The following is a 24,137-nucleotide window of genomic DNA, read 5'->3' on the forward strand; positions in this document are numbered from 1 at the left end:
ATGGGCCTACCCGTTGGTGAGATTAATCCAGAGGCCGACGACGCGCAAACAAAGCTCTACGACGGAGAAGACATTGCAACGAGGGAATTCTCAATCTTGCTTCAGGTGGCCATCGAGACCTACGTCCGAAAGGAGGCCATGGAGGCTGACGTCCCAACAAGTGCAGTGTGGACCGCACTGGAAGTTAGCCCTGCAGCGAATCGGTTGATGAACCACCTCCCCCGGTTGCTTGCACATGCATCACTGACACAACGAACTCGCCTGGAGGAGATTGTCCATGAAGAGCGACGCCAACAAGTCCTCCAGCAGTACGAAGAAAACAACCGTCGTTGGGAAGTGGAGCGTGATGGCACGAGGCCAAGGGGAAATTGAACCCTGAACCTAGAAGGAATAAAGAACATTCTATATTATAATAATGGTGTCGCACTATTGACACAAATTGCATCCAACGGGATGAATTAATAAAGAAGTGTTCTATTTTCATGTGTTGTTGCTATTTATGGGGATGTATGGGAATTAATGCCCAACTTATTAAACAAAGATAGAAATAAGAAAGCACAAACAGAGGAGTGGGAGGCCGCACAGAGGGCCTTGATTCTAGAACAACAAGTAGAACATAGACGGAGACTGAGGCAACTTGCCGAAGGACGACCTGCCGAAGGGTTGCCCGAAGGGAACCAAGAAGGTGTCACGGAGGGTGCAGAAGCCGAGGAAAATTTCTACGAGTTGCCAGAACATCGTAGGGTGAGAAGCCACGAAGAGTTTTTGGAGGAAACAAGGCTACGAAGGAATTTGGTCGAAGAGACTCGAGATCAGTTCAGGAACTTATCCCTTACGCTGTGCAGTGAGGACCAGCGAAGGGAGCCAGCAGCGGACGCGGGTGAGAAGGAAGGTGAGGGCAACCGTACGACCGTAGGTGCGGAGGAGCCGCAGACACACGACAGACAAAACACCGTACCCCCAGGAAACACCACCGGCGCGAGACAGACACAGCCACCTTCGGGGACACGGCCCCCATCAATGGCCAATAGGCAGAGGTTGCCAAAATTCACCGGCGACGGGAAGGAGGATCCCGTCAGGCATTGCAGAACCTGCGAAACCATATGGGCGGCCATCGGTGTTACCGACCAGGAGGAATGGGTAACACCATTTCCAGCAACCTTAAGGGGAGTGGCCATCGACTGGTACGCCGATACAGATAAGGCCAAAGTCAGCACATGGCCCAACCTGAAGGAGTTCGAGATAGAGTTCCGTCTCCTCAAAGACGACAATGAAATAGTAGCCGAAATCTATGGCACAAAGCAGAACAAGAACGAGACGGTTCGAGCCTATAGTCGGCGGCTCAAGGAACTGTTGGGGAAAATGGAGAGCCATCCAACGGATGGTTTGAAAAAGAGATGGTTCGTGGAGGAACTGAAATGCTCCCTTCGAAAGAAGATGAAAATTGTTCCACCAACCTTGTACGAAGATGCATATAATAGAGTGATGGATCTTGAGAGCGAGACCAAGACATCCAAGAAGAAAAAGAAGGATAGCTCGTCCGAGGATGATGACTCTTCCGAGGGAAGCAGCAGCGACGGCGAGTCCAGCAAAAAGGTGCAAGCCCTGCAAAAGGACATGCTGAGGATGATGAAAGAGCTGAAGGTTATGAAGGAAGGTTCGAGCAAGATCGACGAAGGGGAGCTTTGGTGCACGGAATGTAAGACGAACGACCACACGAAAGGCTCCTGCCCAAAGAAGGCCTATTGTGATATATGCCAGTTGATGGGGCATCCCACCAGGGAATGCCCCTACAACATGAAAACACGAAACCAACAAGTATTGCTTACGTAGGAACAACCAACTACATCGGGCGGTACCGACAGCTCCCAGGCGAACAACAATGCAACATCGGGAGGCTACCGAGATAACCGATGTTGAGGACGAAACAACAATAACAACAATAACAATACAAGGAACCGGATCCAATACGACTCCAAAGGCCGACCGATGGTACAATGCAGAGCATGCAGCCAGTGGGGGCACTTCGCCCGAGACTGCTTGAAGGGAGAGGCCACACAATATTTGTGCAAATGGTGCGGACCAGGAGACCACGAAGACGCCACCTACTTGAAGTCCGGCGTCAACTTGCTCAATATCGAGGAAACCAAAGAAGAGGAAGTGCTGGCTGTAACCCGCGCCCAAGCCAAACAAGCAACGTGCCTAGACCCGGAGACAGAGAAGCGAAGGGTACGGGAAGCATGGGAAGAAATTGAGAAAGAGATACGAGAGAGGGCGAAGGCGAAGGGTACGACGGGTACTTCCAGCCGATCGAAGGCGGAGGAGGCTATACGAAATCAAATTTTAAAACTAGAGGAGCCTGTGAAGGTACACGACCTCCTCCAGACGATGCCTCAATTACGAACGGCGTTGCTGAATAATCTCTCCCAACCACGCACCAATACCAACTGCCGTACAGATGTTCCTGGGGGGTCTGCAGTAGACACCAGGCTGCTGGTAGTTAACACTGGAAGGAACTTGGCCATTGTGGAGATGGGTATCCTTGGCACCATTCTAACCGATACCATCGTCGATGGTGGATCAAGAGTGAATGTTCTTCCTAAAGAAACTTGGCGTAAGCTGGGGAAGCCGACACTGTGGCCATCTACATTCAATCTACTGGGAGCAGATCAGCATGGAATCAAACCCATCGGGACACTGATGGGCCAGCAAGTTACCATTGGGACGCAACCCTTCATACTGGACTTTGTGGTAATCCCACTAAAGAAAAAGGGTATGATGCAATCTTAGGGAGAGGGTGGCTGGTGGCAGCCAAGGCCACCCACAACTGGAAGAAGAACACTCTGTCTATGGAGAATGGAGGAAGGAAGTTTATCATAGACCTTGGGACGCAGTTGGTTCGTGAGGAACTGGCATCATCTTCGAAATCGGAGGGTGAAGGAGAAGGCGACCTGAGGGACGAATGACGGGGCTGCAGGGAGCCCAACAACGGAGGGATTCTCAAACTAGGAGAGTGCTCCAAGGATGAGACGGGGTCATTGAACGGGCTCTTCCATTGGCAGATGGAGGATTACAAAATGTTCCAAAGCTACAGGCTCGAAGTAGAGGAACCAGAGTAAGTAACATAGGAGGTGTACCTGCCGGAATACAAAGAATATTGGAAGGGAGATGCCCCAAACCTCGGTGACATAGATAATCTTAAGATCATTCGTGTCGGCAACGATTGGAACCCTGTGTGGAAGGCCGCAACCTTCAAAATCTTTATTATTCTTGTTTTTCTTATGTACGGGGAGACCGTGGTTCCTATAGAATTTATGGTTCCAGGTCTTTGGATGGCCATTGAAAATCGACTTGCCATCAATGGGTCCGAATTGAAACCCTACCACGAGAAGCGCACAGGGGACCCGAGAGGCCGGAAGGACACTCGAGAGTCCGGAGGGGGACCCAAGAGGATGGAAAGGGACTCGAGAGGCCGGGCAGGCGACTCGAGAGGCACGGGACCAAAGCGGGAGACTCTCGGGCGAGGCAAACTAAGAAGGATGAAGGGCGATCCCAGAGACACAGGACCCGAGCCAAGACTCTCTGGACAATTAGATTAGGAAATTAAAAAAAAAGGAAAAAAGAAGAAAGAAAAATTTGGTGGCCACGGTGGAACCACCGTCGGAGGGCCACTGTACGTGGGACCACCACGGGAGACCACCGTGCGGTCGTGCAGTGGGGGCCGTGCGGTGGGACACCATACGGTGCACCACCATGTGGTGAGGCCCCTTGCGATGGGACCTGTTGTGATCATTTCACACATCGCCCCATTAGAATGGGAACCCCCTTTCTTTCGCTCGGTTTTGCCTGCTCTTCTCTCTGCCTTTTAGGATTTTGAGTGAGGTCTGTCTGGACTAGGTCTAAACCCCTGGGGTTTCTTTTGAATGTGTTTTTTTAAGGCAAATACAGTCAAATTTTGAAAGTTATTACGCATCCTCCTGAAGATTGATTACTGAAGTTAGGGTTGTCTTAGGTTAAGTCAGGGTTCTTTTGGGGTAAATTCAAATTTTTCTAAGTGCCAGCATTTTGAGGATGAAATTGTATATTTTGTCTAGGTAAATTTTGACCAAATTTTTGGAAGCAAGATGATTGATCCTTGCCTTGAAAATGACCTAACCCTGCATGATGAAGTGATTTGAAGATTTAAACTGTGGATATTTTAGCTTGAAAAGGAGAAATCGCCCTTGTCCCTCTCCCAGGGACCAAGGCGAAAATGTTATTTAATGCATATTTGTCTCTAATTTCCTTTAATTGTTTTGTGCAGGGTTGCTAGGGGAGTCAATTGGACGTGAATTGAAGATTTTAAGGATTTTGGAGGTTTGAAGATGATGATTTTGAATGATTAAGACAAAATCGCTCCTGTCCTTCACTAAAGGACCAAGGCGAAATGGCTTATCAGGGTCATTCTTGGCCTTGATTCGTCAAATTTGAGCGTCGAAGGCACAAGGAAGGATGAAGTGAGCGTAATTGAATATCCAGACTTAGTCAAAAGGCAGTGAAAGGTTGAACTTTTTTGTCTAAAAAGATGAATTCGCTCCTGTCCCTCACCAAGGGACTAGAGCGATTTTCTTCAAACACACCTTCTTGGACCCTTTTTAGACTTGGGCTCTCGTTCAGGGATTATAAAAGGATGGTATCTTCCCCAGCAAAGGAAATTTGAGATAAAAATTGTAATGATTTGGCCTTGAGGACAAAAGGCGCTCCTGTCCCTCACTGAAGGACCGGAGCTTGAATTCCAAATTTGCATTATCCTCACAAGATTTAAGTGATTTCGCGATTTGAGGAGGTCAAGAGAAGTATGTTTTATTCGTTGAATATAACTTGAGTGGCCTACAAAGGAGAAAATCAACCCAAGTTGCAATAGGAGCTCCTGTCCCTCTCCAAGGGACCAGAGCGATTTTCAAAGGAAGCTCCTGTCCCTCTCCAAGGGACCAGAGCGATTTTCTCAAGAGACAAATTTTTGGCAAAGGTAAAGCGAGTTTCAAGTTTGAGATGAAGGAAGGAAGGCGTAATCACTCCATTGAGATAATTTTGAAAGTTAGCAAAACACAAGTGAGCTCATAATGGCCAAGGCGCTCCTGTCCCTCACCAAGGGACCAGGGCGAAAAACACATTATCAAGTCTTCCTCCCCAAATTGGGATGAATCCAGGCCAAGGCACGAGATGGCGATGATATTTAAAATGCTGCAAGGAAGAATGAAGTTGCAAGGACCACAAAACTTGATGAAAATTGGCTAGGGCGCTCCTGTCCCTCACCAAGGGACCAGAGCGAAATCTTCAAATTTGCCTAATAGCCTAACATTTTGGAATGCTACTTTCGTTTCCAAGACTCAAGATGGAATAAGGGATGATTGTTTTATGCCTTGAAGATGATTAGATATTGATATGGTGCTATGGACTAAAAATCGCTCCTGTCCTTCACTAGAGGACTAGGGCGATTTCTATAAAATCAATCATTTCCTTCCAAGACCACGTCAAGGCAAGGTTGTACAAAGTCAAAAATGTCTTTAAGAGGATGGCGAACAAAGAATTGATCCCAAGAATCAACTATCTTAGGCTCAAATGCAAAAATCGCTCCTGTCCTTCACTGGAGGACCAGGGCGAATATCTTTGGAGAGCCTATGTTGCCTTGGAGAAACGAGTTAAGCATGCATAGAACGAACAATAATGATCATTATTTACCCCCAAACATGAATCGACGATTTGGAAAATGAAGTCCAAGGACAAAAGGTGGGATCGCTCCTGTCCCTCCCTCACCAAGGGACCAGGGCGAAAATGTTCTAAAGCAAGCTCCTTCCAAAGGTCACATGAATTAAACTCAAAATTCCAAGCAAGAGTGCCATTTTGAACGTCAAGGATGGGATTTTGAACGTAAAAAAACTAGAAATGCGAGGTCTAAAATGTATAGGCGCTCCTGTCCCTCTCCAAGGGACCAGAGCGATGTTATTCATGTCTACTACTTTCCCATGCTTGAGCACGTACTTTGAAAAACTCGTATTAAATGCCAAATTCGCTAAAACCTTGAAATATTCTAATTAAGTTGGCATTTAATAAAGGTGCGTTGATATTTAATAATTAATTTAAGCCTTTAAAAGATCGAAATTTTTAATTATAAAGGCATTTAAAATTAATTATTATTAAATTAAATTTAAAAATAGAGCGCTTAAGGTATCTTTTTAATGTTTTTGCTAAGTCGGCCTTCTCCTTTTATTAATTTTTATTTATTTTTGGCCTATTTTCCAAGTCGGCCTATGGGAAATTGCAATGGTGAGCGCCTATATAAGAGGGGTATTTTGAGCGATGTTAATCCATCATTCATCATTTATTCAAGTGCGATTTGGAGAAGCAAGGAGGAGTGCGAAATCTGGTCTAAGTTGGAGCGAACTTTGTTAGAGGCTAGAGGTGGAGCGAATTTTCCTCAAGGCGTTGAAGACCAAAAGGTGGTGGAATTGAGGCACGTGAGGACTAAAGAGGAGGTGCATTTTGCTAAAAGACTTCGACCCACATTTTGCCTAGCAAACTTGCCTAATTTTACATCATTTCTTAGATTTAGTTCTCAAGTGGAGGTATGGTGAGATCTTCCTAGCTCAATTTTGAAATTTTGAATTTTGAATTCCAAATTGCGTAGTCATATTTAGGAAATGATAATTCAAAGATTTATCATGAAGTTTCCTAAATTTAAAACTTAATCTATATTTCTGCATTGCAAAGTATATTACTCATTAGGAAATGTTGCGTAGGTATCAAGATGGCGACCCCAAAGGCAGGAGCATCCACTAGTCGTCCAGCTCTCATGAAGGAAGATCAAAGGAATGAAGAATTGGAGACCAAGATTGTGTCAAAGTGGAGCAACATTGGAGATACCAACTTGGGAAACTTCAGTGTGAAGAAGTTTCGAGAGGTCCCTTACATTGGAAAGCCATCACCTGTCGCAAGGAGAATAATTGAAAGTGGCATTATCAAGGCGGCCGGCTTCCCTCCAGCAGTCCAGTGCCATGAGTTGATGATCGAGTGTGCCCGCCATTATGACCCACAATCAAGATCAATCGTGTCCAAGGAAGGAAACACTTTGGCTTACCTTTCAGAAGAGGCTATCAGTGAAGCTCTCCATCTACCAGAACATAAAGATATGATTTACAAAAGCTTGGAAGGAGCTAGATCCATGTACGAAGATGATCCAGACACTTGCTTGAGCATCATCAATAAGAATTGGTTACTCAAAAGTCGTCCTCGCCTGAGCAAGATTCCCAACACACCACATAGGATTGACTTCCAGGAGGAGTACAGAGATTTGATAACTTTACTCAATCGAGTTACAGGGGCTCCTCAAGCCTTCTATTTTGAGAAGTGGATGTTCTACTTCATCCAAGTGATAGTCCAAGGGAAAGGAACAATTCATTGGGCTAGAATTATTAGCCATTGCTTGGACGTGCAGTTGAGAAGACTAAAGGCTACCAAGTCATTCCACATGAGCTCGTACATCATATATGCCTTGATCAGGAGTTTTGAATATGCAGGACTACCTCACAGAGGAGTGATCGGAAGAGGGCCTGGGGAAGTCAGAGTTTGTGAATCTTATGTTCATTTGCATCACCCACCTAGAAGCAACTACAAGTTAGTTAATGATACCTTCACGATGAACATCACCAGGACATTGCAAGGCGGGATCCACAATCGGATATCTCAAGATGCACAAGAGCTTGTAAAGAGGTATGGTGCTTGGTTTATCCAATTCCAGAAGTTTACATATATTAGAGTTCATGGGTGTCCTTCACCTCCATATATGTTGCCAAGATATTCGACAGACAGAATAGTGTTACTGGAGGTGACTAGGCAGTTGGCAGCTTATGCAAAGGCATTCAGACACAGGCATGGAAATGGAATTCCTGTGCCTATCATACTAGGGAATTCAGTTGAGGTATGTCCTAATGCTCTAGCCATGGATGATGCAGAGAAAGAATTGGCCTTATATTCATTTTCGTTCTTTGCCTTGAGAGAGAACTTTGATCCTTATGGGTATATAGAAGAAACAGTTGGTAGAAAGTACAAGCACGAATTTCAGATAGAGGACTTTTTGATGAATCTCTCAGATGATTTAGAAGTGAAAAGGAAGATGCATTCCAGGATACCTTTGGATCTCATCAGGAAATGCAAAGTTTACAGAGTGGCTGATCAAGCTCAGGACAGTGGCAGACATCTCCAATCATCTTATGACCGAGAAGACAAAGCAGTAAAGATAGATTGGAATGAACCTGAGGGTTTTGACTTAAAAACTTTGATGGCTCCAGTTTTGTCTTGTACTCGCAGATGGGTTGATGTGCAACATCAAAAGTTGAGAGAACAGAACATACCTATGACTTTTACTTTGGAGGAAAAGCCAGGGGAGGGAGGAGCAAGCACAAGCGAAGGCAATCCTCATCCTAGGAGCACAAATGAAGACAATCCTCGCCCTAGATGCGTAAGTGAAGGCAATCCTCATCCTAGAAGCGTGAAGAGGAAAGAAAGACCTGAGAAAAGGGAACCCTCCAAGAAGAAGCAAGAGGCCCATCGAGATCACTCATCTGGTACATCTTCCCGACATGAAAAAAGGACAAGTCAAGGACAAGAGAAGAGGGTACTTGAAGTTGAGGAATCTATGGAATCAATGGTCCAGAATGATAAACATGAAGAAAGGCAAGCACCTCAACGTTCATCAAGTCAATCTCCTCAAGTTAATGAGTTACATGAAGACAAGAATAATGATGAAGTGACATCTCCTCTCCGAGAAGAGGGATTAGTGCCTAAAGAGATACAAGTCAGAGAGACAAGGTCCGCCATTCCAGATTGGTTAAAGGAGAGGCTAACAAGGGGGATTGTGATCGAAGACGAAGATAATGTGATTGATTTAGAAAGCCTTGTTGGAAATTCTCAGGGAGTAACAGAAAGGAAGAAGGCCTCCAAGATGATCAGAGATGAGACAGGGTCCAGGAAGTTGCAGATAGCTACACCGACAGTAGACAAGTACGAAGGTGAAATCCTTGCAGAAGAGTATGATGTAGAAACTTTTGAACTTGGTCCACTCACAGCCGAGCAGACACTGGATGAGGCAACCGATTCGTTTGAAGCACTTAAAGACAAGCTTAAAGAAGAAATGGAAAGAATAGAAAGCTTGAGTGAGAGGTCGGTGCTTGGAGAGGCTACTTTAGCCATCTCAATCAGCCTTTGGGACGCCAGGATCCAGCAGTATCTCCTGTGCAGGCACTTCCCCTTGAATCAGTTGGTGAGGCAGAAAGAGTTAAGAGCTTGGTCCAGCTTATGAGCTCTTGGATTGACAAATCCCATACCGTTGCCATTGAGTTCGCAACAAGAATGATGCAGACTACCCATCGAGCTATCCAGGTCCTTGAGATCATTCACAACCTAATGATAACAGTAGCTGCCTTTGCCCACACTAGAGATGTTATCATTCCTGTTTTGCAAGTAATCAGGCAAACACCAAGGAAGATCTTAGCACAAGAAAAGATAATGAATGGAGGAGCTCATAATTTACTCCAGTGGTCAACTCTACTTCAGATGAAGGAAGTTCTTTTCGAAGACATTAGTACCAAATGCAATCAAGTTGAGGAGGTCATCCATCCAATTCAAGACAAGGTGTTTGAGGTGTTATGTTCTATTCTTGGCAGGAGGATTGAAGATGAGACAGATGTGAATCTTCAAGAGTTGGAGGAGAAGGTCAAGGTCATCTTTTGCAAAGATGAGAATGTTATCACAGATGAGCAAAGAGATCAAATGTTCGCCACTATGCTCCTGATTGAGAAAATCAAAGAACTCGAGCCTGGATGGGATGTAGCTCTTCTCAAGGCTTTTGATCAGGTCATCCACTTGGAGGAACGAATGAGGAATCTTCCAGAGATTCCTATTGCTGAGATTGAGGGAATTGTGTCTAGATTCACTGCATATGCTAAGAAGGAGCATTGGAAAGGGAACAAGGTTCTAGAAGAGGGGTTGTTATAGATGATGTGGCACCTTAATTATCATTGGTCTATGTTTCCTAGATTTTTGTGCCAATTAAATATTTGGCTATGCATTTCATATTGTTCAATAAAAGGGGAACTTTTTGTAATAAAACCCTAATTAGGGTTTAGGTGTCAAAATCTCAGCCGTTGATCTTCTTTTGATCTGGGCCATTCATTGTAATTGAGGATGTTATATATACCCTCATTCATTTTCATTTTGTCATTAGAATATAGATAGAGAATAGCAGAATAGAATTAGAGCTTTTGGAGAGAAGAAAGTTATTTTGTAGCAAGATTGAGTTTTGAAGAGAGAATTTCAAGCAATTGTTGTCTATTTTGGCTTTGAGATCAATAAAATATTGAAGTTATGGTGTTTTATTGCAAATCTTGTGGCTTCTTTCATGGTTGCTTACTTTCTTGAATCATTCTTGGTCGAAGTAGTATTTAAATTTGAAGGACTAAGTGTTGAGCTTGATCTTTGGTGAGATTCACGTTCCAAACCACTAGCTTCTTACTGATTGTAAGAACGCCTTGTGTGGTCAACTGGAGATATTTGGATTACTTAAACCTTCAATCATCATTGAACTATTGATATGTACCTTCATGGTAGTGTCTATGATTCTTGATGATTTGAAAATCAATAATCACCTTAGAAGATCGCATCAATTTCAGTTGAGTTGTTATGTTTTGGCAATATTGAAATTGGTAGAATCTTGCCAAGCTAGCCTACATTGAGTCATTCTTAGGATTAGCTTAGAATCTATCTCTTGCAAACTCTACCTTTTGATCTTTTTGAGGACTTGTTAGTTTTAGGAAATTCTGTTCCTGTACGGAAACGTAAGGCCCCTTGATGAAACAGCATTCACAACGACCACTAGTGCTTATCCACACGTAGAGACCCTACATACAAGAACCTTGAAGTCATCTCGATTGATCCTTTTCCCGACATCTTCAGCATTCGGAGGCTTTACTCAAGAGAGGATAAGGTACCTTTAGGTATTTTTTTCCTGTGTTTGATAGTGTACAAAATAGACGTCAACAGGACCCCGTACGGTGAACCACCGTCGACGGAGGTCATCAGCCTAGGGCGAGTATCCACCGTACGACCTTCCCAGCCATCATACGAGAGACCAATCACCATATGACACCAAGCTTCGGGTGACCCCAGTCGTCGTACGGCTCAACCACCGTACGGGTTCACTCTTTCGTCCGACAGATAACCTTTGTACGGGCTCGGGGCATTACAGACTATAGGCTTGAAGGAGCACGGTCACGGCGACGGCGACGACGGTTTAATGGGGTGCTGCCCCTGGACCCCGCGAGGGGCGCTGCCCCTCGACCCGGTTGGGGTGCTGCCCCAGACCTTCGTTTATTTTTGAGTTCCAATACACTTTTTGGAGTTGAGCGAAGGGCATCCGAGAAGTCACGGTAAGTGTTGGGTTGTTCCGTATTGTGAGAAAGAAGCCTGCAGCTAAGCATTGGTGGGGAAGCCATAAGACGTAGAGGGAGACGGATTTGGAGGTTACGAACAAACAGAGTTTGAGGGAAGGCATTGCAGGCCTGCGAAGTCGTACGACACCAGGGAGTCATTCAGTTCAGTTATCAACCTTTGGAGAGTGTGATGGAGGATTCGAGGCGTCTCCTAGCCTTTGTGCCAGATGGTTGTGGCCACTTCCAGGCATGAATGGTACGCTTTGAGGAACTTGGAGTATGTCTCCGCTAGACGTGAGGTTGCCTTGGTGGATGCATAGAGGGCTCGGGAGGAGCTGACCACCAGGTTGGAGGCAGTAGTAGCGTGAGACTTAGTTCAAAGTACCCAAGAGTTGGATGCTGTGAGGGCAGCACGGGTGGCTATCGAGGACAAATTGGCTAGGGAGACAGTGTCATTTGAGTAGCAGTTGGTGGAGGCTGAAAAGCATGTTTTGCAGACAAGTTTGGTTTAGGCACAGGAGGACTGTGATGTCAAAGGAAGCAATAATGGTGAAATCCACACTTGAGCATCGAATGGTAGCAGAAAAGGGTGTTCAGGTGAGGACGCAACAAGTGTATGAGTTTCGAGCTCGACTGGTGTCAGCAGTTCCTGCAGTTCTATACCTTGAATGAACATCATCTCTATTTTGTATTAAGTCGTCCAGAGACGACTTCTTTTCTTGGGGGGGATGATGTTGCCGGGAATAATCATTATGTAATGTTGTCGTATTATGTTTGTGTCGCCGGTAATAATGACTTACGACAGTCAGTTAGTTAATCGTCCCGAAGGGCAGTTGGACGCGATGGTTGGTCGTACCCCTTCAGGTAATATATATTGTATACCTTTCCTTCTTCGTGGCATCATGATAGTCGTATCTGGGTGCACTTGATGTACATGGACTGTTGAATTAATACATAGATTGGTTCTTAAATATATTCTCATTATGTTCTGTGCATTTACTTTCTGTGTTTAAACGTTTACCCATATGTGGCAAACAAGGGAATCTCAAGAAATCCATGGAGCAGGCAAAAATCAACTTGCAGGAGATGTAGAACCTGTCTCAGAACTTGGATCAACCTGAAGCTGAAGTTGCTGAGACTCTGAAACATCTTGGTTAGGGCTGTGTTTGTTCTTTTTTTGTCTTGGTTTTTTTGTTCTAGTTTATGTCTCTATATTGAGTTTTTGCTGGCAGTTGGCTGCTGGTGGGCTTGGCTTATGTTGATGGCAGTGTTTTGTATTTAGGGTTTCGGGGCATCTTCAAAACCTACCCTTAATCAAAAACCATCATTGGGTTCGTCACTTGATGAGAGAGCACACCGAAGAAAAAGACCTTGTGCAATCAAGAGTCACATGATTCACCACCAATTTCAATTACATTTCAGCCTCAGTAATGTTTCTTAAGGAGATGTTTGTGAGCACTTGAAGGTTGGAGTCTTTATGTTTGAAGTAGGCCAAAGGGAAAAAGGTCAAATAGAATGTTTTTGATGATGTGGTTGCAAAGAGCATGGATGAAATCCCCAAGGTAATGATTACAAACTTACAAACTGATCATCTCTATTACGTTGTTTGTTTGTTGAACCAATAAATTTTTATTCTAATATTTTCTTTTTCATTTTAATTGTTGTCATTTGCATTTTCATTAATTTAAATTTCAAAAATCAATATTGTTTTGGTTTAGGTGGCAGAACATTTGTTTAGAGTTATATAGTTGGTGGATGGGGAAAACAACTAGGCATGTGATTTGTTTTGATGCCACAAACAAGGTCAAGGAGGCCATCTAAAATTTTTATAGGAAAAATAAAAGAAAATTTGAACCCTTCTTGATGGATCAGAACATAAAATTCTCCACTTCAGTCATTGCAAAGAGTCTTGTGGTGGTTCAACCCTCTCAAACCCCCACTAGCAGTCAGCTCATGGAAAGAGATGGCAACTTCATTAGTGAACTGTGCCCAGCATTAAAAAATGTTAAAATCAAAGGATGGTGCAACTTTTGTGTGGTTAAACTATCTTAAACTTCTGACCAGGTTATAGGTAAGGTGGCAATCAAGTTAGTGAAATGTGCTAGGAAAGGCATAAAGAGATTTAAGCTCAGATGGAGGCACATCTTTTTGTGGTTACAGCTAGGCAAAACTCCTTTGGGTGCACTTTGAATTGGCAACAACCTTGAAAAACTCTGCCAAGCAAGGTGAAAAAGTTGCAATTTTTAAAGTGATTTCTACCAAAAGTAAAGGACTAATTCTGGTGCACTTTGATGATGTTTTTTCCCTCCCAGTTCTCCTCCAGTCAACTTTTAGAGTGGCTTTGACACAAAAACACCTCTCAGCAAGCAAGTGAATGGTAAAAGTCCAATTGAAGTGCAACTGAGATTGAAATTGAACAAGCATCAAAGCTAAGTGCACATATGAAGTGGCATTATCAGTCGTAAAGTGTGCACTTGAAAATTAAAACAGGGCACTTGAAATCAACTCAAATTTATGGTGTACTTTTTAAGTGGCGAAGCCAATCATACATTCTTTCAAGCATGCCTTCATGGAGGGAAAACCAAGTGAAAAATGGCTAAGTTTAAATTCATTTCTAGCCACTAAGTGAGTGCACTTTCTGACGGCCATACAATCTCCACCATGTTTAAGTCAGCTTGCACTAAAGAAACATATACCTAAGTTTAGCTTTGAAAGGAGAACTTGAAGGAAAGATGGTGCTTTCCTATTCTTAGTCGACCTAAGTGCAGGAAAATGGAGTTAAAGAAAAAATGAGCCTATAGATGAAGAATGCCATCCTTTCAATTTGCAAAGCATTTCATCTGCTGGTCATAGCAAAAAATTAGGTATTTTTCAGGGCTTTTGAAGTAATTTCCAGCATCATAGTTGATGGTTTTCAAGAGATAGTAGCAGTTTGTGAAGATGTTTTCTGCGTCATTCCTTTATCCTTCATATTTTGCTTGCTGTTTTGTCACACTTAAATTTCTCTCTTCAAAAGGCTGTCCTTCATTCCCAGCCAGCTAATTTTTCAAATTTTTGCATGCCAAACCTTGGGACAAGTGGACAAATTCAGATAAAAGGGAAGTCATTTTTTGGACATAGAGTTATTGTCACAGAAATTTCAATCAAAGTGTTCTTGAAATAAGGTTTCAAATGCAAAGGATTGGCTGATATATTAGTTCTAAGGTTACATCTTCAGCGATTTTTCAGTGTGCATTTTGAATTAAAGAAGTTGAGGGTTCCAGTTTCAAGTCATCAAGTTAGCATTGGCAGGGTACTTATCAAATTCATGGTCATTCTCCAGAAGATCCAAAAGAGTAATCAGTTTTCAACGCAAAAAACCTCGACTTGCTTCAAGGTCATTTATGTGCAACATGCTACATCTTAACCACTGATTGTATCAGGCATTTGTCAACTTAAGCAGTGGCTATTTCCGGATGATGGAGATATGAGCTTATATTAGGCTTTTGTATTTTATTAATCATTTTAAAGTTGTTTTATTTTTGTTTTTTTCGTGCAGATAGGGATATGATCACTTTAAAGTGGTAATTTTTGGGATATGTTTTTGTTATTTCGTATATTCCTAAGAGCTACTCTTCGTAAGCATATAAATGTCTTGAGCACATAAACTTTTAATGATAGTTAAAGTCATGCTTATGTTGCAGAAGTTGTTATTCAGTTGAGGTTATTGTAATTATGATTGCATGTTTATGTTTTCATGAAGTAAATTGATAGGAGATTGCATTTACTTTAGCTTTGTATTTACAAGATCCATCTCTCTAAATTGTAACATTTTATGTAGTTTGGTTTATTTCATGAAATCGTGTGGTGTTCATTTGTTAATTTTTTTCCTATTTATGTAGTTTTATTGGTCTCTACTTTAGCTAGTAGTTAACATTCATGTTTTTTCTTCAAATCTTGTTGCAACCAAATATTGGTGTCTACTTTTGCCAATAGGGCATTTTTTTAATCATTTTTACCCTGTTTACTATCTGAAAATCTCATTGCATTGCTTGATTGTTAATAGTTTGGTACATGCATACAGGGCAAAAACATATTAATTAGCAATTTACATTTATGCAAAGCCCTCCAGTGGAATCTTGTATAGTGTATACTTTTAAATTCTCTTTATAGTTTTAGGTTTAGTTACGTCTTAGGGAGCTTTCCCTTACAATTTGAATAATGGTTCTAGTGTATATGATGTTCTGTTTTGTGTTGTCTTGCAAGAGTCAAATTAAAACATTAACAAAGAGATCTTTGGATTTGTATTGTAGCACTAAGAATCAGAAATAGGTACTTGGAAACATTGAAAAACATGGTGATCAGAAGAATGATGACTAGGTTAGAAATGTACAAATGCTTGTGGGTGAACCTATGGATGAAAAGATGTAAAATGGGGAATGGGAGAGCAACAGTATTGAAAGCAACTCTAAAATTTTTAACAGAAAAAAGTTAAAATTAATCAAAATTAGATTGTCTATAAAAAGGAACTGCACAAATCCTTTCAAATATTAAATCACACATTGAAACAAAAAAATTATCAATTCAGTTATCATTCATATTGTTTATAAATGTCCTATGACAAGTCACAAAATATGAAATTGTAATTATTGTGATATGCTTATGATGCCCGTTCTCTTTCATTTTGTGGTTGCAGAGTCTCTATTTTTTTCCCTTGAATGAATGAGTGCGTGCTTTTTCTTTTCCATAGTCTATTACAGGTATAAAGCTTCAAGTAAAATGATCCATTTTAGAGAGAAGCAGCCAACTGTGTGTTCTGTTTATGAAGGACAGCTTCAGAAAAGAGAAGCAACGTGATATGAAATAGATCTGTGAATGAATAATGACGTTATCGATTGTCCTTTATGAAAACTCTCTTATAGACCATTATATTTTTCTTGAATTTTCTAGAGTTTTCACCAGACATTTTACTTTTTCCCTCAGTCAAATGCAACAATCACTATTTCAACAGACAGTTAAAAAGATAATGAGTACTTAACATACATCTTTATGAGTAGCTGGATATTCCTTTGTCCCTCCCTGGGCACGTGTATCCCTGTATCCGAAATGGATACATATCCGATACAGCCTGGATACACATTGAATACTGTACCCATGTGTGCCCAAAAGACCTTGATTTCCAACATTGCTCGATACTATATGATTTGATTTTTTTAAAATTTGACATAAGTCTTCCCAAATTTAATTTTAAAAAACTTCATTCATGCAGTTTTAAAAAAAAAATGGTATAAACAAAACCTACACCAAATGAGAAAGACAAATGAAATGTTTTTCTATTTCGGTGACCCATGTTTTGGGTTATCTTCCAATGCAACTCTACTATTTTCGTATATTGTAAGATGTTAAATCAACTTATCATTATTTATGTAGCAATTATGTGTCTATATTGCTTTTGAAGTAATGAAAATCTCCTCGAATAACTTAGAAAATTGTGTGAAATATATGTGTATGTGTTTTTTGTGAATGACATATCCACCCGTATCCATATTGGGGGTCTTAAAATATGGCCATATCCATATTTGTATCGATATCTGTGTCCATGCAACTTTGGCTGACTCATGTCAGTAGTAACTGTAGTATGATCTATTTCTGAAGTTTCATTTTTTGTTGTTGAAATCAATGTGAATTGAAAGAGCTACAACGTTCATCAATTAATGCATAAGTTAAAGTGAAGGTCTTCTTGGGAATATAAGAGGGTGTATAACTTTGTAACTGGGAGACGTGTTTCCAGCCCCCCGAGACGCGTCTCAGATTCTTTTCGCGCACCCAGAGACTTTGTTTTAGGCCAGAGACCTCACTTCTGTCTCTCCTGCCATCTCCCTGTCTCCCGCCAGGTTTTTGGCCGTCTTCTGCATGTTTCCTTTAGGAAAATGCAAGTTAAAGGGTTAAAACCAAAACAAAAACATTATTTTCTATCATTTATCCACTGTTGGAAGGAAGCATTGAAGCTGCCCTAGAAGAGTGAAACGCTTCCAGAAGACTACAAAAGTTGCTTAATGCCAGCTTTGGAAATCATGGCAATCATTTGTTTACATCTGTTTTGAAAATTTTAAACCCTACAAGCATGGCATTCGATGAGACCACTTCACATGCATTGTGAATGCTTCCACATTTTGCATACATGTCATGTCAAAGTTCTATGCCATGATATTTTTTGGAAATTATTAAATTATATTAAAAAAAATTGGTGTCTCCAAGTACCCCCGTGTCCTGGTGACCCTGGCATATAATGATGTAATTGTAAGATTTCTTTTCGAAACAAGCTTAGTTTTGAGATCAGCTCTGCCTTTCGACAATGCAGACTTCTAATACACTTTCTCATATTTTGAAGACCGAATAAGAGAGCATTGTTTTTAATGGGAAGGCATTCATTCCTTCATTTCATGACCATGTACAAGCAACAATGTTCCAAGCTCAAACTTTAAAACGTATTCTTGATAACTGGATGATATTTTCCTCATTTTCCTCTGTTTCAGCAGGATAATTAATTTAGTTTAAGTCGAGGATTACGTGAGAGGTTTAAAATTTACCATTGTCTGTAAGTGGTTTTGACATGTCACTCAATTCTATCCTGAGTAGTTTTGACATGTCACCCAGTTCTTTCCTGATCATTCTTATACAATGTGATATGATCATTTATCTGAATTTTGGGATATGGGTGAAATGCACTTGTTATGAGATAAGTCAAAAATAGATTCCTAGGTTTAAAGCTCACCTAGGATCTCTTGATATGTATTTCTTTAACAGTTTAGACTTCGGAATTGTGATGTTGGTTTCTTCTTGTTATTTGTGCAAGCTGCAATGGGCATGATTGCTATTCATTTTAAACCCTGATCTAATTCATTCAATAGATACAGAAGAAACTTTTCCTTCCATATTATATCAATTTTTGGACTTTTTGTTTAAATAATTATCGTTGCCAATCTTCTTGTATTTATATTGACTTTTTGCATTTCTGTATCTGACAATTGTGTTTTCTTTTGTAACGCGATGTTTAAACTCTTTTCATGCTTACTGAAAAGAATATTGGTTATGCAGATTGGGGTTATTGAAGCTGTTCGAAATGTTGTGGATGGGCCTCAAGGAGTTACTGCTTTATGGGTGACACACCGTTTGGAGGAACTTGAATATGCAGATGGTGCTATTTATATGGAAAATGGCACAGTTGTTAAAAGTGGAAGTGTTGGAGGTGTTAGAAAATATATTCGAAGACAACAATCTGCTTATAATAAATCCCAGAAATCAGTGTTGTAGTACACTTCTTTTATTTGTCAAGATGAATGATGTCAGAAGTTCACATTTTAGAACTAGAGCAAGAAATTATTCTTGAGTTTAAGTCCAGGGTCCCATGGATGGGGATATGTCAGCTATTCGTTTGCTGCAGATGGTCTCATCTAACCTGTGCAATAGAAGAGCTACAAGAGATTGAATCTCCTTAAAATGCATTGGCAAGTTTTCCCACGGAGAAAAGTTTGAGCGGTGGATATTATGGGGAGGAAGGCAGGCAGGATGGGCCTAAGACTTTGCAATAGAGTAGAGTGAGGGTCGCAAAGATGTTAAAGCTTTTTAATATGCCTAATAAATCACAGAGAAGTTTTATGCCAAATGAAAGCTATACTAAATTTGTATTTTTTGTAATATTCTATTTCTCCATTGTGATGAATTTTGTAGTTTTATTCCCTTTTGTGAAGGTTTAGTGTCTATGTTTTCGTGGATAGAAGAGCATGAGGTGGTGGAAATCCAATTTATTTTCTTTTGTGTTTTAGTCTCTGTGTTGTGCGTGGGTAGAAGAGCATGAGGTGTTGGAAATCCAATTCATTTTCCATTGTGCTTTCTTCTGTGTAACATTGTATCCTTGAAGCTTTAGCTCTCTTGAGAGACAAGGGCAACCCAAGTTCATAGGGTTGAGAGAGGCATACAGATTTCTGTGTGGAAATCATTCTTGTTTATGATCTAATTGATAAGGAATGGTGAGATAAGTAGATATGAGCTCCATTTGTGTTTTGAAGATAGAATATGTGGAAATATATAAATCGATTTATGGAGTTTTGGCATGGTGTGATTGTGAATGTGTGTAGTTTATGTTAATGTATGATAGCCTCGGTAAGATAAATGATTGAATGAGAGATAAATGAAGTCTCTCATTCAATCATCTATCTTATCGATAGACTATAAAGACTTCAAGTTATCATTCCTTTATTTGATGATTATTCTTCGATTTATATATATTCAACCTTACTTGCAAATTCTGATCAATGCTTAACTACTGATAATTATCGGTTGTAAATCTCATAGCACAGAATACCGATTGGTATCGGTTTACATTGAATCGTATGCACACCGATTAATATCGGTTAAACATATTAACTGTGTGAACACTGATTGTTATCGGGTTTAGTTTATAAGTAAATACATACCGATTAGTATCGGTTGTCTTGCTTATGGTATACACGCCAATTAGTATTGGGTGATTTCTTAAGTTTAATACACCGATTGGTAAATACAATGATAAATGAAAAGTTGCGATCAAGTAATATCTTGATCGGTCATGTCTAATAGACATGACCGGTCAAGGTATTGCTTGATCCTCCTTGCATAAATATATATATCAATCGGCATTTGTGAGAAGGACATTGAAATCGATAAATGCTCTTTTCATCTGCAACATACAAGACAATAATCAGATTTATTATATTAAAGATATAACACATACTTGTAAGAAAAGATAACCTTGAATATAACTTGCATCTTGAATTGAAAATTTAATAACATTTACAGTTTACTCATAGGTTGAGACCCAATTTTTGACATTTATTTGACTACGAGTACCCTCTCATGATGCTTTTTAATCCCACTTGACTCCCATAGGTTTGAACCAATTAGTTGGTTTATTATTCAATTCGCCTCTTGTCATAGTTACAAATCCATATGATTCTATCCTTTTTATTGTTCTAGTCATTCTTGGATGGTTACCTTAGCTTGAGTGTGGTTGGATTTGCTTTGTGCAAATCCTATTGTTGGTAGGTGAGCACTTCTCTTGGCAAGACTATTTATTCATTCATGGAGCTTTAGAGCTTTGGATGACATTGTTCTTTAGATTTTAATGAATGATAGTTCATTTTGACTATGTAGACATCCTTAATAAAGCTTGATTACTTATGATTGCTTCTCTTATGTACATTTAAAAGAAAATTGTGTATGGAAGGAAAACAAAGTATTCAACAATGTAAATTATAAATGTTATTGAAAACCATACATTCATGTGTGTTTAAATCTTGGTGAAGTATATTGGTAAGTAACATCAAGGAAGGAAATATTTATGCTTAGATTTAACTTTTTAACGTGAAGCTATGAACTAGTGAGGTCACAAATGGGGGACATGTTGTGACATATTCACACATAGCCCCATTGCAAATGGGGACCCCTATTTTTTTGCTTTCTAGGGTTTTTTTTTTAGGTCTTTTAGGGTATTGTTTGTTAGCCTTTGCATTTTGAGTGTCGCCAGGGGATCACTAAGATAGCAGGCTCTGCTTGAGCCAGGGTGACTTAGTAGATGGTCTAGGTCAGGGTGTCTTTAAGGCCTTCCTTAGGTCAAGTTTTGCTTTTGTGTCTGGTCTGAGTTCGAAGAAGTTAGTGAAGTTTTCTGAGTCAGTATCATTTGTGAGGGTTTAAGATTGATCCAATAGACGAATGATGAAGTTTTAGGCATGATTTGAGGTAAAGATGATCTGGGAAAGCCTTGGACAAGGCCAGACTTGGTGAGATGAGAAGAATAGGTCAAGAAGCTTGAGCTAATCAAGAATTTCGCTCTTGACCCTTCCAAAGAGCCCAGAGCGAATTCCTCTATAAGACACTCCACCTTGATCAAGACTATGAGCTAACCCATTCCCAGGCTTGAGTGAAGGCAAAACACTTGTTTGAGTGAAGAAATGTGAAAAATGAAGTCAGGATTATAGCCTAAGGTGAATTTCGCTCTTGACCCTTCCAAAGGGTCCAGAGCGAAATTCTTGTAGACCCCATTTCTTCACAAAATCTTGCAGTAAATGCCAATTTGAGCTTGATGATGATTGAAGGAGGCTTGAGAAGTTATGTCCAAAGCATGAGAAGGAGAAGGGAAGTGAGAAATTAGCTCAAAAGGAGAATTTCGCTCCTGACCCTTCCAAAGGGTCCAGAGCGAAAGCCTCATTTGACCCTCTATTTTGCTTAGGACATTGGAAAGACCTTGTTTTGAACTAAGTAGATGGAAAATTCACTTGAATGTGGCGAAAGGAGCTTGAATTTGTTCAAGTTTGAAGGTGGATTGAATGAAGTGTGTGTGAAGAGTCAAGCCTAAAACATGGATTTCGCTCTTGACCCTTCCAAAGGGTCCAGAGCGAAATTCCCAAAATCTCTTCTTTCTTCCAAATTTTGTGTCAAGACAAACCTTGATCAAGGCGAAATGAGCTTGGAGATACCCCTAGGCATGCCCTTGAATGGATTGTGGCCACCAAAAATGAACATTTTGAGCTAAAACATGGATTTCACTCTTGACCCTTCCAAACGGTCCAGAGCGAAATCCTAAATAGGTCCTGTCCTTGGCCATGGTTTTTAGCGAAATTCTCTTTTCATGCCATTTTGAGGTCAAACAAAGTGTTGTCTTCATAGGGGAAGGATCCAAAGACGAGAGTCCAGGTATAGAAAGTGAGAAGGATAGATCTAGGTGAAGGAAAGCAAGCAAATCAAGAATTTCGCTCCTGACCCTTCGAAAGGGTCCAGAGCGAAATTCCCAAAATCACCTAGTTTGCCCATGATTGAGATTAAGAGATGGATTCCTAGGCCTTGGTAGAGAGAGGGCTAGCATGTGCTTGTCTTGAGAGGCATTTTGGAGTAGAGAAATGTTAGAATTTGAGCCTCAGGGAAGAATTTCGCTCCTGACCCTTCCAAAGGGTCCAGAGCAAAATTCCCAAAATCTACCTTTTTCTCTCAATTTTGTGTCAAGCCAAGTGTGGATTAGGGTGAATTAAGATTGAAGGTGTCCTTAAGCATGGCTTTGAGTTGCTTGTGATCACCAAAAATAAAGAAATGAGCTCAAGACATGAATTTCACTCCTGACCCTTCCAAAGGGTCCAGAGCGAAAGTCTCCATAAACTTCATTTTCTCCCTTGTTTAGGCCAATACTTTAGCTCCTTGGGCATATTTGGAAGTGGTTTGACATGTCCTTGCCTTTTGAAGTGATGGAATGTGAAGAAGTGAAGGATTTTAGCCTAAAACTAAAATTTTGCTCCTAACCCTTCCAAAGGGTCCAGAGTGAAATTCTTAAAACCTCTATTTTGCTCCAATTTTGCATCAAACTTAGTGTTGATTGAGATTAGAGGCATCCTTAGGCATGCATCTGAGCAAGTTGTGGTCATAAAATGTGAGGAATTTGAGCCAAGAATGGAAATTTCGCTCCTGACCCTTCCAAAGGGTCCAAAGCGAAATTCCTTATAGGTCCTGTCCTTGGCCAAGGTCCAAAGAGAAATCCTCTTTTTTGGTCTTTTTGGGGGTCAAATCAATGATGTCTTCAGGAGAAAGCGATTCAAAGGTCAAGAGAAGTTCAAGGCAAGGAGATGATGAAATTTGAGCTAAAATGCAAATTTCGCTCCTGACCCTTCCAAAGGGTCCAGAGCAAAATTCTTATAGGGCCTGTCCCTAGAGAGGATCTTGAGAAAATTTCATTCTAATGCCTTCTTGTTGATGATTTAAGGTAAGAAATGCTATGTTAGATTGAATACATTATGTGTCCTTAATCACCTTTTGGTTTGTTTTGCAGATGGAGAAAACCAGGCCAGGACAAGGACGACCTATTCTAAGCCCATCATCATCAAGGACGTTCCAAATGCATAAAGGAGGACTCAAGGTGTTTTGAAGCGTTGGAAGACTTCAAGTGTTCGAGGAGTTGCAAGCTAGCCTCAAGACCTCATTCTACCACATGAAGGAACCACTTAATGATAGAGGAGGACCTTACAAGCTCTTCAAAGCAATGTGAGCCACCAGAGAAGAAAGAAATGACTTGACAGTGAGGAAGCCTCATCAAGCACATGGGAGTAAAGGAGGTACATCATTCATCACATCAAAGACAGAAAAGAGATCAACCAAGACACAGACGCTAGACAAGGTGACATCCCAATTATTTTTCCTCCAGTCGGATTGGTCCACCTCAACATGTCCAGATTCAATGTACCTGACTCATTGGAGATGACACAAACTTCCGTGTACCTACCCCTGCTTCCTATTGGTCCTCACTCCTGGAATGTAATTTTCTCATTGGCTAAGGAAGTTTGTTATGACAAACCCTAATTAGGGTTTCTATCCTATAATCCTAGCCAATTATTCTAAGTCAATCGGAGCCATCAATTTGTAAAGGGCTCTCTATATAAAGCTCTGGCTCCTCATTTGTAAAGGATAATAGTCAGAGAATAGTTAGGAGTTGAATAGTTAGAGAATAGTCAATAGTCAGTAGTAGTAGTTCAAGAGCAATTAGTTTTTAGAATAAAGTAGAAAGAGAAGGCAAAGATTGTTGCCAAGACATTGTTGCAAAAGACATGTAAACTTCATTGAAGGAATGGTGAATTCTTTGTTTCGATTCTACAATTTGCATGGTCTCTATACTTC

At 40.8% G+C, this 24,137-nt stretch overlaps 1 protein-coding gene across 3 annotated transcripts in view; it reads left to right on the forward strand.

Moving 5' to 3' along the window:
- Positions 1-19,189, forward strand: part of LOC131042772 (ABC transporter I family member 10) — a 132,549-nt gene extending 113,360 nt beyond the window's left edge. For all 3 annotated transcript variants that reach the window (XM_057976088.2, XM_057976087.2, XM_057976086.2), the window contains one exon: positions 18,543-19,189. In XM_057976088.2, the coding sequence (XP_057832071.2) occupies positions 18,543-18,758 (216 nt within the window). In that variant the 3' untranslated portion in view covers positions 18,759-19,189. The remainder of the gene's footprint in view (positions 1-18,542) is intronic.
- The last annotated feature ends 4,948 nt before the right edge of the window (positions 19,190-24,137 follow it).

Source organism: Cryptomeria japonica, chromosome 10, assembly GCF_030272615.1.
Source record: "Cryptomeria japonica chromosome 10, Sugi_1.0, whole genome shotgun sequence".
Lineage (NCBI taxonomy): Eukaryota > Viridiplantae > Streptophyta > Pinopsida > Cupressales > Cupressaceae > Cryptomeria > Cryptomeria japonica.